The sequence below is a fragment of the Heterodontus francisci genome, chromosome 31 (genome assembly GCF_036365525.1).
Source record: "Heterodontus francisci isolate sHetFra1 chromosome 31, sHetFra1.hap1, whole genome shotgun sequence".
NCBI classification, from domain to species: Eukaryota; Metazoa; Chordata; class Chondrichthyes; order Heterodontiformes; family Heterodontidae; genus Heterodontus; species Heterodontus francisci.
Window position 1 is genome coordinate 38,229,505 of NC_090401.1, and position 16,332 is coordinate 38,245,836.

A 16,332-nucleotide genomic window follows, 5' to 3' on the forward strand; every position below is an offset into this window, starting at 1 on the left:
CATGCTAGCAAGTCTCCCGATGCCAGGCCGAAAAGGTGGTGGGAACTTCACCTCGGCCTTCTGGAACACCCCCAGCATGATTCTACAGCGCTCAGGCACTTAAATGCCTGGAGCAAGATCCCGGTCCCTTTAAGGATAGGGATCCCACCTCCAAGTGCTGCCGCCCAATTAGAGGGCTGGCAGCTCAGTAGTATCGGTGGCACCACCGGGAGCAGTGGCCACTGTCCGTACTGCACCAGGCCTGGGAGCAGGCCCAGCGCTGGAGACCTGGACTCGAAGTAAGTGAGGCCGGGTTGCCAGGGCCAGTCCGGCAGGCCCAATGATGGGGAGAAGGGGGAGGGTAGGCGATGAGTGCAGGATGGGGTGTTATGGGAGGTGGGTTGTTTGCCAATGGGGGCCCTCTGTGGGCCGCAGATTTTCTACAGAGGAGGTCCCCCACTACCCAAGCCCGCAGGAAGGTCACCTCGTTTCTCTGGGCGACCACCCGGCTTGGTGGAGATTCCCCCCCCCTCCCCCTTCCTGCTGCTGGCTTAATTCCAGCAGCATTGGGAAGAGGGCCCTAAGTGCTGATAATAGGCCAATTAAGAGCCTCAATTGGCCTCTGTGAGGGAAGACCGTCTTCGGCCTTTCCTGCCCTCAACTTAATTGTGTTGTGGCGGGAAGGTGATGGGCCCTCCCCCCATCTCCCCACTTCCTGTCGCAATTTAATAGGGCCCCTAGCCCATCTCCGGGGTGGGGGGGGGGGGGGGGGGGTGGGAGATGGGGGGGCTATTAAATCCCGTCCAATCTGAGCAAGTGCAGAGAGGAACAAAAGCTAAAGATTTGAAACATTTACTGTTACATTTGTCCAGATAAAAATTAACAAAATCACATGTTCCTCACAAATGAAATTTTAAAAATCCAAATATTGTGAATAAAAAACATCCGAAATTGGTACCTCTGTGGGGTGTTAAATTTCTTCTGGGATTCAAAAAGTAATGATTGGCCAATTATACAAATACTTCAAAAATTCATTATTGTAATCACATAAACACATCATCCTCTTTAACCTCTGATAGCAACCTTGATAGACTGAACACTTCAACACAGATTGTAACAGTATATTTAGTACCCAAAGTCTGCTTCATCCTTGAACTATTACAAATGTCATATCTCCTGTGGAATCATCAACATTAGCGCAAGTGATGTGGGATGTAAAGAAGCATGTGTTGGTTTTATTTTGGTATAGTTGTAATTTTGCTTTGTGATGAGGTTGTATTAGGTATTTATCCTGAGGTTTTTCTGCTTCCCTTTGATGACATAATTAGAACCTTCAGGCTAGTGTTTTGTTAAAAGTTGTGGTACCTCACCTCATAAAATTACGTTCTCCATTACTAAAAGCAGCACATCCCAGGAGAAGTTCTCCCATGAGAAAACAATTGGTTTGAAGAGGTTTTATCTTCATTCTAACACCTTTATTCATTGGTAAAGCCTGTGAAGATTTGTGGTTTTTCACAGATGTGCAGATAGAATCACCAGAATACAATCACCAAAACACCCAATAAAGAATCCCAAGTGAAAAATAGAATTTGAGTAATTTAGTTACCAAATCTATTGATGAACATTACATCACTTGTATCTCATGTGCAGTCCTGTCCCTTCATGAATGGTAACTAACCCTTTTAATTGTTTGTATCACAAAATAGTGAGTTGCTTAGCATCACTGCACAAAAACTCAGTATTTGCTTGGAATCAAATCAGATGCATCTGACTATAAACTCTGCTGTGGTAAAAGATGATCCCTGTTGGCTTTATAATCTGTTGGGCTCTGTAAAGTCAATATACTGGATAATAGAATCATATAGCAAAAGAAGAGGCTGTTCAGCCCATCGTGCCAGTGTCAGCTCTTCAAAAAAGCCATGCAGTTAGTCCCACTCCCCTACTCTTTCCCCAAAGCCCCCTGTAATTTTTTTCAAGTATATATCCAAATCTCTTTTGAAAGTTACTATTGAATCTGCTTCCACCACCCTTTCAGGCAGTGCATTCCAGATCATCATGACTTGCTGCGTAGAAATGTATAATATTTCATGGAAAAACAGTGTATAGATTAAAACTGAATATAGTACAGGAGAACTAATAATGAGACCGAAAAATATCTGACAACATTCCTGTGAAATCTTTGCAATGGTGTGATGATACTGTGTTTGTTGAAGCACGCGTAGAACGAATTATGGCTCCATTCAAGAATATATTAGTGCCTGAAAGTCTCAGCTGTCCTGTGCTTGACCTATATTTCAGGAATGTGTGCTTTATCTTTCACAGCTGCTTGTAAGTCAGTGTGGTAGATTGTAGTCACACCCAGAACCTCACTGTAGTTTCTTCCAGAAGTTCATTGTCTTCCTCCATTTCCTGAATTTCTTCTAAAGCTTTTTGTCTGACCTGTCAGACACCAGAAAGACAAGTCAGTAAGTAGTGGTTCATGAAAAGTATCCTGCAAGGAGCTCATAGGCTAAGTTCATCACAGAAATTCAGGTGGGATGCAGAACTAGGAATGATTACACATCTGGAAGAGTTCCCCACTTTCCTCAATGATATTTACTTATTGTTATAAAAAATTGAATTATATATTAATGTTAATTTATATTATACAAAACATAACATGCCAAAATGTAATTTAAGCTTTTATTTTGCTCAGAGGACCTTATTGGTGCATGCTTAGTCACGTCTTACGTGAAGCTTAATTTTCTTTTAAGACTAATGACACCCCTTTTTGAGGTTAAGATGTTGCCTGATTTGACTGAACAAACTGGCTTTATTTGAATATTTCTGTCACTGCACTTGTGGGATTGCCAGAGCCTGAAAATAAAATGGTGAGCAACAGTCATTTTTAAGATACTATAGTAAAGGAATGTGATATATCATGGGGACAGTTAGCCTCTTTGTGTTGCGTTTGGTGTCTAATTATATTCTGTTTTTGAAAACTCCTTTTAGCTTGTTTATATGTTGTGGTCTCTTGGTTACCATGTGATTTATAACCTTGTGGTTTTTTTCAAACAAGCTCATCCAATTCACCAGGACATATATGAGGAAAAGGTAGATTTTAAGGTTTTGTTTTGATATAAATTTGCTCCCATCCCTCGTGCAGCTGTTTAAAAACAATAAAATATTTATTAAAGAACAGTTAAACCAGAATACCCTCAATCCAGGAAATCACTCTGTTACTTTCCAAGGCTCCAGGACAGGAACTGCAGTGATAGTTTTATCTTAGAACTGTAGATTGCACTGCCAATTGGAACCATTATAAGTGCATGTTGTAAAAGATTTCAATTCACACATTAACATGATGCATCTAAGGTTATGTTCCCAAATAAGAGAATCTCTTAAATTCTACTGAAGTCTTTACAACTGTTCTAATTTTCATAGTTCAAATACCTCCAGGAGAAATTATAGCCGGGATTTTTCGTTGGGCAGACGGGAGCTGGCCATCGACTGAAAAGTCAGTGGCAAACCTGCTTCCGCCTCGCCTGGGGATCCGTTCCATATTTTATGGGTCCCCAGGCTTTAATTGTTCCGAGGCGGGACTTCCACCCACTTGAGGGAGGAAGTCCCGCATCATTGAGCTGCCGGCCAATCAGCGGGCTGGCAACTCTTAGTCCAGCAGCGCCACTGGGAGCGGTGGCCACTGCTGGGACTGCAGCCCAGCCGACCGCAGAGGAAGACATGGAGCCGAGAGTTAAGGTAAGTTTTGATTGCCTTGCCAGGGGTAATCGGTCAGGCCCCAGCGAGGCAAGAGTGGTCAGTTGGGGGGAAGGGGGGGTGTTGAGTGCGGGGGGTGGTTGGGGTATGGGGTGGCCCTCCATCGGGCACCCTGTACCCGATGAGCAGGCCCCCACCCCCCTCCACCCCCAGACGATCAGCAGCCACTTGGTTTTCCCAGGCTCATTAAGTGGCCACTTAAGGGTCTTGATGGCCTGGGGCGGGGAGGCAGTTTCTCGCCCCCGCCCTATATAAAGGGCGACGGAGGCTGGAGCAGGTCAGGAAAGCCTCCTCCCGCTCCACTTTACGCCACCCCACCCCACCACCATCCCGATCGTTGGGGAGGCATAACATTTTGGCCCATGTTTTGCTTGAAAGGTGGAATTATAGTATCAAATTGCTCCTCTTTGAAAAGTGCCCACCATAATCACAAGAGCAGGCAGAGATCTCATCTGAATGGTGCTACCTCAAATGATGTAGAGCTTCCTCAGTGTTACATTGGAATGTCAGCTTAAACTGTGTGTCCAAGTGCTGGAGTAGGGCCTGGACCCAAACTTTGGACTGGGGCACCAGTCATATTACTGAGGCAAGGTGATTCTAATCCATCATTGTCACATGAGGTCCCACCAAATTGCAGACATTCCAACAGATGAGAAATATCAGGGAGCAGTCCTGCAATTTCTGGATATGCCCTGGTGATGGGCATGGGTCCCTAAGGCTTACTCAGAAAATTCTCCCCAAAAAATATGGCTTCGTACCATATTCGACTCTGCAAAATAGAGTATTTCAGCAAAGAAAATATTGCAATAGCAAGCATATACTATGAAATAGTTACAAGTAGGGTTAATAAATCAGGGCAATTTGGTATTTACAGCATGGATATATTTAAGCTTGGAGTGTCCACTTACTGAAGGTCATTTAGGAGCCTTGGGGCCAATGTCCCCTTTAAAATCTAGTTGTTGTGAGCAGCCAGTTTGTTTCAGTGCTTGATCCTTTTACACATGCATTATTTATCACAGAACAAGGCCTGCGCGGTAGCTTCGAGGCTGCTGCATGGTTGTGCACCCACACAGCTAAATGGGAACATGGCTTGGGGTGTCTTACTACATGAGAGGCAGTATATAAATGCAAGTTATTGTTGTATTTGGGACAGCCTTAACTGTTGTTATCACTGCACCAAGGTACGGCTCCATTACAGGTAGCAGAGGAGCTCAAACAAGATAAATTGGTAGGCGTATCCTTCCCCACAGGATCTGCAGTTGCACATATAGCTTAGATTTTTATTTGTGTTCATGAATGTTTATTACATTAATTTTTTTGGTCTTATTTAACTGCAGATTTCTTTATCCACTCTATGTTGGCTATCTTTAGAACTCTTTATATAGAAGGCGTTTTATCTGGGTTGACGATAACAATAGAACTGCAAGTAGGACATGTGAGGAAAAGGTCGGACGCAAAGCGAGTACACCCATCTCGAAGTGGAGGACAGTGCTATTCCGTTTATTTTGAATAATTAATTGAATTTAACACTAAACAACTCTATATTAATTCTCCTCCTAGATGGTGGTGATCTAGCCAAAATAAAACATTTAGTCCTACACTAAATAAAAAAAAAGTTTACTATGTTAAGAAGTGATAAGCCTTTAATAACCACAGAACTCTCAAAATCGGGGAAATGACAGAAGTAGGATTTTTGATTCACAACAATCGAGATAAGCATTTAAATGTACACAGCTGTTTTTCAAATCAAGTGAGGCTCACTCCAAATGAGTGAGACTTTTCAGATCTTACTGTTTTGTTCTCCTACCTGTTTCCTGTCGTATTTACGCCGCTGCTTCTTGCCTCCCAATAGGTTCATCGAGACAAAAAAGCATCTAACAGACAGAAAAGCCTCCACACAAGACAGTACCAGACATGGAATCCACATCGCAAGTGTGGTATCCTAGGAGACAAAGTATTAGATTAAATGTTGTCTCCGATGTAACAAAGGTTAATACCTCAGCTGAACCACAGCTGCAAAATAAGATGTTTAGAGGATGCAGCTGTGTGAATTAAGATTGACTGTGTGAATGGTATTAGGCTTGTTTTTCCCTCTTTGCTTCCTATTTTATCGTTCCTCTTGAGACCACGCCAACATGTGTCTTTCTTCGTGTACAACAGAAGGAAAGATTGAAACATAAATGAGCTAGGTGATCATTTTTGCCCACCCACCTCCCGCCACAGGATAGGAATACCTTGGGCTGAATTTGTGCCCGATATGGGGGTGAGAATGGAAGCGGGCAGGCACTTAATTTTGTGCTTTTGGCCTTCATGCCAGTTTGCCGTCACCAGCCTGCCCCTGAGCCATTTTCCCGGAGGTGGGATTGAGGGCAGAAGGGCTACCCACTCCCAAGTGAGAGACAACCAATTAAGGTGAGTTAAAGGCTAATTAAAGCCAATTATCAGAGGTAGGCTGGAATATTTCAGTCAACTTGTGGGGGACCCCCCCCAACCACCTCAAGAACAGGCCAACAGCCTGGAGGCAGCATCTCGGCGGCAGACTGGGGTGTGGGGCCTGTGCTCCAGGCAGGTTTTGAGGCCTCCCCCCCCCACTCCCCGGCAACCTGGTTAGAGCAGCGGCCGCAGACCAGCCCGAGAGGTTTCTTCTCCACAATGATGGCATGGCAACTGAGAACGTTTTTTTAATTCAATAGTTTAAAAGTTGCTGAGAGAGTGCCTCAAGATGGAGGCGCCCTCTCTTTCTCTTAACTGCAATGGCAGGCTGCAGCTTCCTTTGTGCTGGAGGACCTCTTATTTTGCCTCCAGCTTTGAGAGTGCACCTGCTGTTTTTTATTGGGTGGCCAATTCAGGGAAAATCACTGCTGGGTGATTGCTCCCGACACAGTGCATGGTTGGGACCCCCATTTGACCTCGACATTGGTATCCTGACTCAAATTCCAAAATCCTGCTCCATGCTTCCTTGTTGAGGTCAGTGTAAGTCTAAGCTATGAGACAAAACTATGACAGCAACTCACATAAGGAGATGTTAGGATGTACAGCCAAAATTTTGGTCAAAATGGTAGATTTTAAGCAGTGTCTTAAAAGGAGTAGGGAGGCAGAGAGGTTTAGGGAGGGAAACTCAGATGTTAGGGCTTAGACCACTGAAGACATAATTGTGTCAATGGACATGAATCAGGAGCAGGAATCCTGGCTAGTTTTGCTTCTTCGCTAGTATGGAACACTGAGGCAAATCAGAGTGCAGAACCATCCAGCAAAGATCAGCTAACCAGAGGCTCTTTGCTCGGTATGTCTCAGCACCACACCACCTGTGTGTCTACTGACAACACTGTGTCAGCCTATGGGTTGGAAGCAGGATGGGACTTACCACAAGCAGTCTATTTTACATTAAACAAAGTCTATTTACTCAGGAGAGTCTACTTAAACAGCACACTACAGCAAGTAGTCTACAGGCTCTATTTAAAAAGAGTCTCTACAAATTAGGAACAGAAACGACTGTACCCAATATAATCCGGGTGAATTCTCCACTAAATTGCAGTCAGTGGAGGATAGTTGCATATAACAAATTGTGTGTGTAAATCAATCCCAGTCACTTACAGAAATGTGGTCTCCAGGTCAATGTTCCCTTTAAAATTTAGTTGTTGTAAACAGCCAGTTTTTTCATGTGCGGTCCCTTTAAAATTATGCAGGGTTGTACATGCTTGGTACTGGGAACGGAACAAATCCTGCATGGTACCTCCCAGGCTGCTGTGCACATTAGCAGGAATACTGCTTCAGGTATGATTGACGGGGGAGTTATCCAATCAGCTCCATTCTGGCTGGGAATAGTGGTGCCACTGTAGACAACTCCACACCATAGAAACTCCTGTGAAGTGCCTTGGGTCATTTTGCTACATTAAATAATTGCAATACAAATGCAAGTTGTTGTTGTGTCTGAAATTAAACAGCCTATTGAAACTCACCATTCAAGTTCTCACATAAAGAATTGCTGCTTTTGCGACCTACATCAAAACCATTCGTGCCCAGAATCGGGCATTTTCAACCTGTAGAAAATGGAGGGGGAAGGAGAAAATATGGAAAAAGGAAATACTACATGGCAGAAGGGAAAAACCAAGACAAAAAAGGAGGTGCTGATGTCAGAGTTGAGCAACAAGGTTGAAAAAGACTCGCATTTACATAGCACCTTTCACAACCACCAAATGTCTCGAAGTGTTTTACAGCCAAGGAAGTACTTTTTGAAGCGTAGTCATTGTTGTAATGCAGGAAATGCAGCAGCCAGTAGACACACAGCATTGTGATAATGACCAGATAATCTGTTTTTGTGATGTTCATTGAGGGATAAATACTGGGCAGGATACCTCCAACTGTGTAGCACTCCCTCAGTACTGTACTGGAGCATCAGCCTTCATTTTTGTGCTCAAGTCTTGGCGTGGGACTTCAACTCAGGCCCTTGTGACTTTTTTTCCCAAAAATATATTTTATTCATAAAAATCCCATTTTGGAGAGCACGTCCATCATGTATGTGTGCAATATCCTGTCAAAAACCTTCTCTTGCTCCAAGCTGATGAGGCAAGTGTCCACCCCCCTGTCCTGTACATAGGCGATTGTATCCCTGTGTAGCACGAGACTATCAGAGATCTTCCTGCTGGATACAGTACAAGTCTGGTCAGGGTGAATCACCAACTCCAGAGCAGACTTAACCTGACTGGCGATGACTTTGGACAGAATCTTGTAGTCTACATTAAGCAGTGAAATGGGCCATCAATTTCTGATTTCCGACCTCTCCCCATTCCGCCTGTAGATGAGGATGATGATGCCTTTCCTCATGTATTCTGACATTCTGCTGGCCAGAAGCATACTCTCGTACACTTCCAGCAGGTCCCACAGAGGCGAATACAACTCAATTGGTAAGCCGTCGCTTCTGGGAGTTTTAATTGTCTCGAAGGACCTGACAGCCTTTGTCAGCTTGTGACTCAGAGGCAAGAGTGCTACCAACTGAGCAACAGCTGACACCTATTTAGCATATTGTTGGGTCCTCTATTTCAGACATTTTTAACTGAAATGGTCTGCATCCCAGAGTACTTAAGGAAGTGGCCCTAGAAATAGTGGATGCATTGGTGGTCATCTTCCAAGATTCTACAGACTCTGGAACAGTTTCTACTGATTGGAGGGTAGCTAATTTAACCCCACTATTTAAAAAGGGAGGTAGAAAGAAAGCAGGGAATTATAGACCAGTCAGCCTGATGTTGGCAGTGGGGAAAATTCTAGAGTCCACTATCAAAGATTTTATAGCAGAGCACTGGGAGAACAGTGGTAGAATCGGACAGAGTCAGCATGGATTTACAAAAGGGAAATCATGCTTGACAAATCTACGAGAATTCCTCGAGGATGTGACTAGTAGAGTTGATGAGGGGGAGCCAGAGAATGTGGTTTATTTGGACTTTCAGAAGGCTTTCGACAAAGTCCCACATAAGAGGTTAGCATGTAAAATTAAAGCGCATGGGATTGGGGGTAGTGTATTGCGATGGGTAGAAAATTGGTTGGCGGACAGGAAACAAAGAGTAGGGATAAATGGGTCTTTTTCCGAATGGCAGGCAGTGAATAGTGGGGTACCGCTGGGATCGGTGCTAGGACCCCAGCTATTCACAATATATATTAATGATTTAGATGAGGGAACTAAATGTAATATCTCCAAATTTACAGATGACACAAAATTGGGTGGGAGGGTGAGTTGTGAGGAGGATGCAGAGTCTTCAGGGTGATTTTGACAAGTTGAGTGAGTGGGCAAATGCATGGCAAATGCAGTATAATGTGGATAAATGTGAGGTTATCCACTTTGGTAGCAAAAACAGGAAGGCAGATTATTTTCTGAACGGCTATAAACTGAGAGAGGGGAATATGCAGCGAGACCTGGGTGGTCTCGTACACCAGTCACTGAAGGTAAGCATACAGGTCCAACAGGCGGTAAAAAAGGCAAATGGTATGTTGGCCTTCATAGCAAGAGGATTCGAGTACAGGAGCAGGGATGTCTTGCTGCAATTATACAGGGCCTTGGTGAGGTCATACCTGGAATATTGTGTGCAGTTTTGGTCTCCTTATCTGAGGAAGGATGTTTTTGCTATAGAGGGAGTGCAGCGAAGGTTTACCAGACTGATTCCTGGGATGGTGGGACTGACGTATGAGGAGAGATTGAGTCGGTTAGGATTATATTCGCTGGAGTTCAGAAGAGTGAGGGGGGATCTCATAGAAACCCAGAAAATTCTAACAGGATTTGACAGGGTAGATGAAGGAAGGATGTTCCCGATGGTGGGGGAGTCCCGAACCAGGGGTCATAGTCTAAGGATGTGGGGTAAACCTTTCAGGACTGAGATGAGGAGAAATTTCTTCACCCAGAGAGTGGTGAACCTGTGGAATTCGCTACCACAGAAAGCAGTTGAGGCCAAAACATTGTATGTTTTCAAGAAGGAGTTAGATATAGCTCTTGGGTTTAAAGGGATCAAAGGGTATGGGGCGAAAGCGGGAACAGGTTACTGAGTTGGATGATCAGCCATGATCATTATGAATGGCGGAGCAGGCTTGAAGGCCCGAATGGTCTACTCCTGCTTGTATTTTCTATGTTTCTATGTTTCTTTGAATTACGTAAATTGCTGTCATTAATGGATTATCAGTGAAGTAGGCAAGAGATGAAGATCAAATGTGTGAGACAGGAGAGAACTGAGCTGGTCAGTATACAATAGAACAGCACTTCACAACCATCAGTCAGACAGACTCATTACACAGCGTCATTAAAGATAAGATACCTAGCAGTGTTAGAGAAGCAGTCTCCAAACAAGAGAGTGCTATTTGTTGTCATTCAGCTGTAACATATGTGTTGCACTCTCTCCCATTGTGTTCGTCAGTTTCTTTCCCAATTATTTTTTTTCACCTCTGCTTTTTCCCCAGAATTGATTGCTTTGCAAAATGCAATTCTGAATGTGTGTGGCAGTAGTTCAAAAAGCACAAAGACACTCTGTGGTCCTCATTTATCACCAGCTCACATCATCACCCACTGGTCAATTCAGACAGGTGAGTTTGAATGTTGGAGATCACGAGACACAAACCAATCTAATTGCTACAACAGAAACAACAACAGTTTGTGTTTATATAGTGCCTTTAACATAGTAAACATCCTAAAGCACTTCACAGGAATGTATCAAACAAAATTTGACACCATACCACATAAGGGCCTATTAGGGCAGATGGCCAGAAGCTTAGCTAGAGATGGGTTTGAAGGAGCACCTTAAAGGAGAAAAGGGAGGTTGAGGCTGCGACAGTTAGGGAGGGAATTCCAGAGCTTGGGGCCTGGGCAACTGAAGGCATGGCCACCAAGGGTGCAGTGATTATGATCATGGATGCTTATGAGGCCAGAACTGGAAGACTGCAGATATCTTGGAGGGTTGTAGGGCTGGGGGAGATTACAGAAATGGGGTTGGGTGAGGCCATGGAGGGATTTAAAAACAAGGATGAAAATTTTGAAATCGTGGAGTTGCTTGACCAGGAGCCAGTGTAGTCAGAGAGCACAGGATGGTGATTGGGATTTGGTGCAAGTTTGGACGACGTCAAATTTATGGAGGTAAAATGTGGGAGGTCAGGCAGGAGTGCATTGGAATAGTCAAATCTAGAGATAACAAAGGCCTGCATGAGGCTTTCAGCAGCAGATGAGTTGAGACAGGGACGGAAGAGGCAATGTTACGGAGCTGAAAATAGCCATCTTTGTGATAGCATGGATACATGGTCGGAATCTTATCTTGGGGTCTGGTTCAGCCTCAGACAGTTGCCAGGGAGACCGATGGAGTTGGTGGCTGGGAAACAGAGTTTGTGGCAGGGTCCTAAGACAATGGTTTCAGTCTTGCCAATATTTAGTTGGAGGAAATTGCTGCTTACTGGATGTCGGATAAACAATTTAGAGAAAATGGAGGGGTTTAGGTCTCGCCTGTTACATAATCTTCCACCTCAGGATGTGAAGTGTATAATTGACCACAATAACTAGATCCTGATTTAGCTTTCCACTACACTACTTTTAGTTTGGTTGGACTATTTTATAAATGGTGCCCACCTTGGTTTGAGTGGGGAATGGGGGCGGGGGAAGAGCAGGGGAACTTATATTGATTTGTCTGGTCACACTGGAGTACCTCGTGCCACCCTTCATAGAATCATAGAATAGTTACAACACAGAAGGAGGCCATTCAGCCCATAGTGTCTGTGCCAGCTCTTTGCAACAGCAAGTCCCACTCCCCCTACCCTTTCCTCGTAGCCTTACAAATGTTTTCTCTTCAGGAGCTTATCCTGTTCCCTTTTGAAAATCATGATAGGATCTGCCTCCACCACCCTCTCCAGCAGTGCATTCCAGATGCTAACCACTCGCTGCGTAAAAAAGCTTTTCCTTGTGTTGCCGTTTGCTCTTTTGCCAATCACTTAAAACCTGTATCCTCTGGTTCTTGACCTTCCCACCAATGGGAACAGTTTCTCCTTATCGACTCTGTCCAGACCCCTCATGATTTTGAGCGCCTTTATCAAATCTCCTCTCAACCATTTCTATATATTTTCAAGTTTTATAATCATTCATTGTACCAAATGTTACTAAGTAGATGCTTCTAGTCATCTCTTGCAGTTATTGGACCAATTAGAATAGTTCTGATGCATACTCTAAATGAGAATTAAAATGAGTGGTGTGTTTCAGATGGATTAAGTCACCCAACTGAGGTAAGAACTAGTGACTGGGTGCTTTGGCAAATGAACTGGCAAAACTCATAAATAAGGCAAATGTAGCTACCCAGGTCCTGATTGACTGAACTCGCTCTATTAAGACAGCTGAAATCCAGCAGGGGACTCATTTGTATTCTTTGGTTGAACAGTTATGGAATGCTCTCGTGGTACTGGGCTGCTGAGGGAAATTTTGTAGTAGAAAGACCATGACAACAATTTGCATTTATATGGGAGGTTTGCTGTAGAAAATCGATGCTTGATTAAGGAGGTGAGTTTTAAGAAAATGCTGTTTGATTTTTGGTCTGTGCTGAGCTCATTGGTCTCAGATGGGATGGTTCGAGGTGTTCTATAATTGGCATCAGCACGATCCTGGATTAAAACTATGCTTGTGCAGATGCCAAGCAAGGAAAGGATTATATTTGTGCTGCACACTTCAGCCAGATACTCACACATGAAGAATAGCCACTTGGGTGACATTCAGTAGAACTCCAAAGCCAATGAAAATGCATCCCAGCACAAGTGTTTTAAAATATAGTATTTTGAAGCAATAGAGAGCTGAGCTGAATTGTGCTGAGGGAAAAGGCCATCTAATCGAGTGTTTATAGAAAACAGCCAGGGAATCGAGTATACTTCAGCAAAACTGGCAATTTAACAGAGCCATGTATATCTACCACTGTAATTGACAGAATAGGCTCTGCTAATAAAATCCTTATTACATATTAACTAACGTCAGCAAGACAAACGTAATAAAAGAGATGCAAGAAAAGCTATAAAAATGCTTTGTTGTCAGCAACTGTTTCAAAAATACCATTTCTCAAATTTGGAAATTATGGGTCACAGTAGCTTTCAAGCAGTTGTAAAGCAATTTGAAATTAAGTGACTCAGATGTTAATGAGCTAATTTCAATTGCTGCCAGGTTTTTGGTTTGTTGTGTTACACAATGTGTCATTTTATCTTCTGATTTTTCTCCCTTCTTTCTCCTAACGATGATGACAGATCTTGGCCCAAATTTTAGGACCAGTGGCGAAGCCATGACGCTCACCACTGACCTCGAAAAAAGCTGCCCACAAAGATCTAGTGATCTCTGTGTGGAGTGTTTTTCTCCTTTCCCAACTGCAGTTTAAATCTGGCGCCAAGTCAAGGGGATCTCCAGGCATGCAGCAGCAGTGATGTCAGCAAGCAGGAAAGCAGCCAATCACATTGAAGTATTCACACACAGCAAACCAGAAAGTTAAAAGCACTTAATATCTTTCACATTTAAGTTAAATTTTCAGATAGAGAAATAAAGATTATGATTGGATTAAGATAGAAGCTAAAATAAAAATAAACAAACTTTAAAATTTATTAAAAATTTGGAAATTTTAATAATTTTGAAAGAATTTGACATTCTACAATATGAAGTAAATTTTTCGGAGCCAGTGAGGGTGTTTAGTGGGTATTATGAAGTTAACCCATCATTAAAAACCCAATTACTCCTCATTCAGCGCGGTGTAACATTTTCAAGGGTTTTTACAGTGAGGTGACGGGAGCAGAATTTACATATTACATATTTACATATTTTTAAAATGCAAATTAATGAATTAATTACTTATCCGCTGCCGCTGTCCGTCCTGCTCCAATATTGGTGCCGGTGGCCAGAACTCCCGCGCCTTTGGATATCCGTCCGGAGATCTGATGCGGGATACTGGTGGGGATTTCAGTGTGTGGTGGGGTGGGGGAGCAAGGTCAAACTAATCTGATTGGTGTAGGGGATAGTGGGAAGGGGTTGAAGTTAAAAGATTATGAACTTTGCGGGGGGGAAGGTCAGGTACACAAGGTACGTATTTTGCGGGGGGAGAGGGCAAGGAATGAATTGTACGGTTATTGGGGCGGCGGTGGGAGAGGGGCTAGAAGCATTTATTTAATTTTTTAAAATAAATTTAAAATGCCTATATCTTTAAATGTTTCAACTAAATGGAAGGGCTTGAAGCCTTTTAAAAATGTTGTTGGCGCCTGCGCAGTGACGCCTGACGCCATTTCCGGAGATGGACCGCCCACCCCCTCCATGTCCTGGGGGGGGGGGGGGGAGGGGGGCAGTCCGCCCTGGCCACTTAAATGAGCCGCCACGTTTAATATCCCAGCTCCACGATGTGCGGTCCACCCTCAATTATAAAATCCAACCCACTGTATTACCACTACAAAATCCAGGCCCTTGAGTTACGATTCCATGGGTGGCAACTGACCTCCAGACACTCACCCACGTGTCTGTTCTTCATGTGAATTTGAAACACAGGAGTATTTCACAGGAGTGTATCAGCAGTGAGCCTGTTGCTATATTTACCCATTCTTCACACACCTATACTAGAATTTTCCCTTTCTTTTGAGTTGTTGGGCACAGTCTTGCTTTAAAGGATCCCTAATCATTTGGCAATTCAATTTGTCTCAACCTTTGCGACAGGCAGCATAAATCCCTTTGGTCAGATTTAATCATAGACATACTAAATCAATGCTCTTCCACTGTAGGTTTCAGTCCATTTGTAAAGCAGTAAAGTGTTTCTTCACAATGTTGAATAAATATGAATGCAATAGCAATATGAATGTGTTTCCACAGAGTTTCACATTGGCAAACTAGTTTAATTGGTTGGAATACATAATCTATTCTTAATTTGAAGTTGTTTTAAGTCAAATTATCTGTTCAGTTGAATTGAAATTGCAAACACCCTGCCTGAGGTCAATGAACACAGCATAGACCAAAACATCCCCTGTACTGTTTTATTCAAGTTGTAAAATTCATACTACTGGTTAATTTCTAATATTTTGAGCAAGTTTGTTTCGAATTAACAGAAATAAATTGTAAATGCGTTCACATAGAAATTTAACTACACATCAATTAGCAAATACAGAGCAAGGCATACTTAGCATTTGTACTTTTAACTTACGTAGATTCTTGTTGGGTCAAAAGGACATTCATTTGTTACTTGTAAAACATCCTTAGTGGAGCTGAGATGACAAACTGTGAGCAATGTTCTTCCACCATTTGCAATTGTCACCACCACAGAGACTCCCAGACCCAGCGTACAGGCGATGGAGATGAGGGAATTGAGCATACTACTTGTAAACACAATGTATTGCTGCATAATTAAACAAAAAGACATTCCTTAAACTTTTTTTGCAGTTGCATTTAAGAACAAGTTAGAACCCAAAAATGCTTTCACTTTTCTTTGTGAATCTGCAATCTCAAGTAAACCTGATCTTTGTTTATAAATCCCTCTGTAGCCATAGGCGATCTTATCCCTGCAAGTTTCTCCAGTTTTATATCCCAGCTTTTATAGTCTGTACTCCTGACTCTAGTCTACTATGTATCTCATTCCCCACCCTTTTCCCTCTGACCTACCATCAGTGGCACAGCCTGCACTCTGGAATTCCCTTATTAATTTCCAGCGCCTTGTTCCCATCTTCCCATCTTAAAAAAACCTCAAAACCTACTTCTTTCACCATCCTTTAGTCATCTCCCCTAACTTCTCCTGTCAGTGTCCAATTCTCCATTGTGATGGGGTCATTGCACTTGAGAAGATGCTGCCTAAGTGCGAGTTGTTGTAGTAAAGGCAATATTAGTACAGTGCTGAATGAGACAACATACAATTAATGAATTCTACTCACCAGTATTGTACGAGGCAGATTCCCGGATAACACAATCACTGTAATTCCAGTACAAATAGTCTGAAATACAAATTTAGCAGTAAATTTACAGTCATCACCTATTGGTTAGAACCCTGTGATCGCAGCATTAAACAATTTCAAGAATTGCAGAAAAGCAACCAGACTAGTTAATTTGTAACAAAAATATTAATTGTGGAATACAATCAGGTGAGAGGT

At 43.0% G+C, this 16,332-nt stretch overlaps 1 protein-coding gene across 1 annotated transcript in view; it reads right to left on the reverse strand.

The window, feature by feature from the left end:
* Positions 1–815: 815 nt before the first annotated feature.
* LOC137347162 (keratinocyte-associated protein 3-like) overlaps positions 816–16,332 on the reverse strand; it is a 47,635-nt gene continuing 32,118 nt past the window's right edge. The window contains exons 3-6 of the mRNA XM_068011330.1: positions 16,117–16,176; positions 15,396–15,587; positions 5,543–5,677; positions 816–2,418 (exon numbers count right to left, since the gene is read on the reverse strand). Coding sequence (XP_067867431.1) covers positions 2,332–2,418; positions 5,543–5,677; positions 15,396–15,587; positions 16,117–16,176 — 474 coding nt within the window. The 3' untranslated portion in view covers positions 816–2,331. The remainder of the gene's footprint in view (positions 2,419–5,542; positions 5,678–15,395; positions 15,588–16,116; positions 16,177–16,332) is intronic.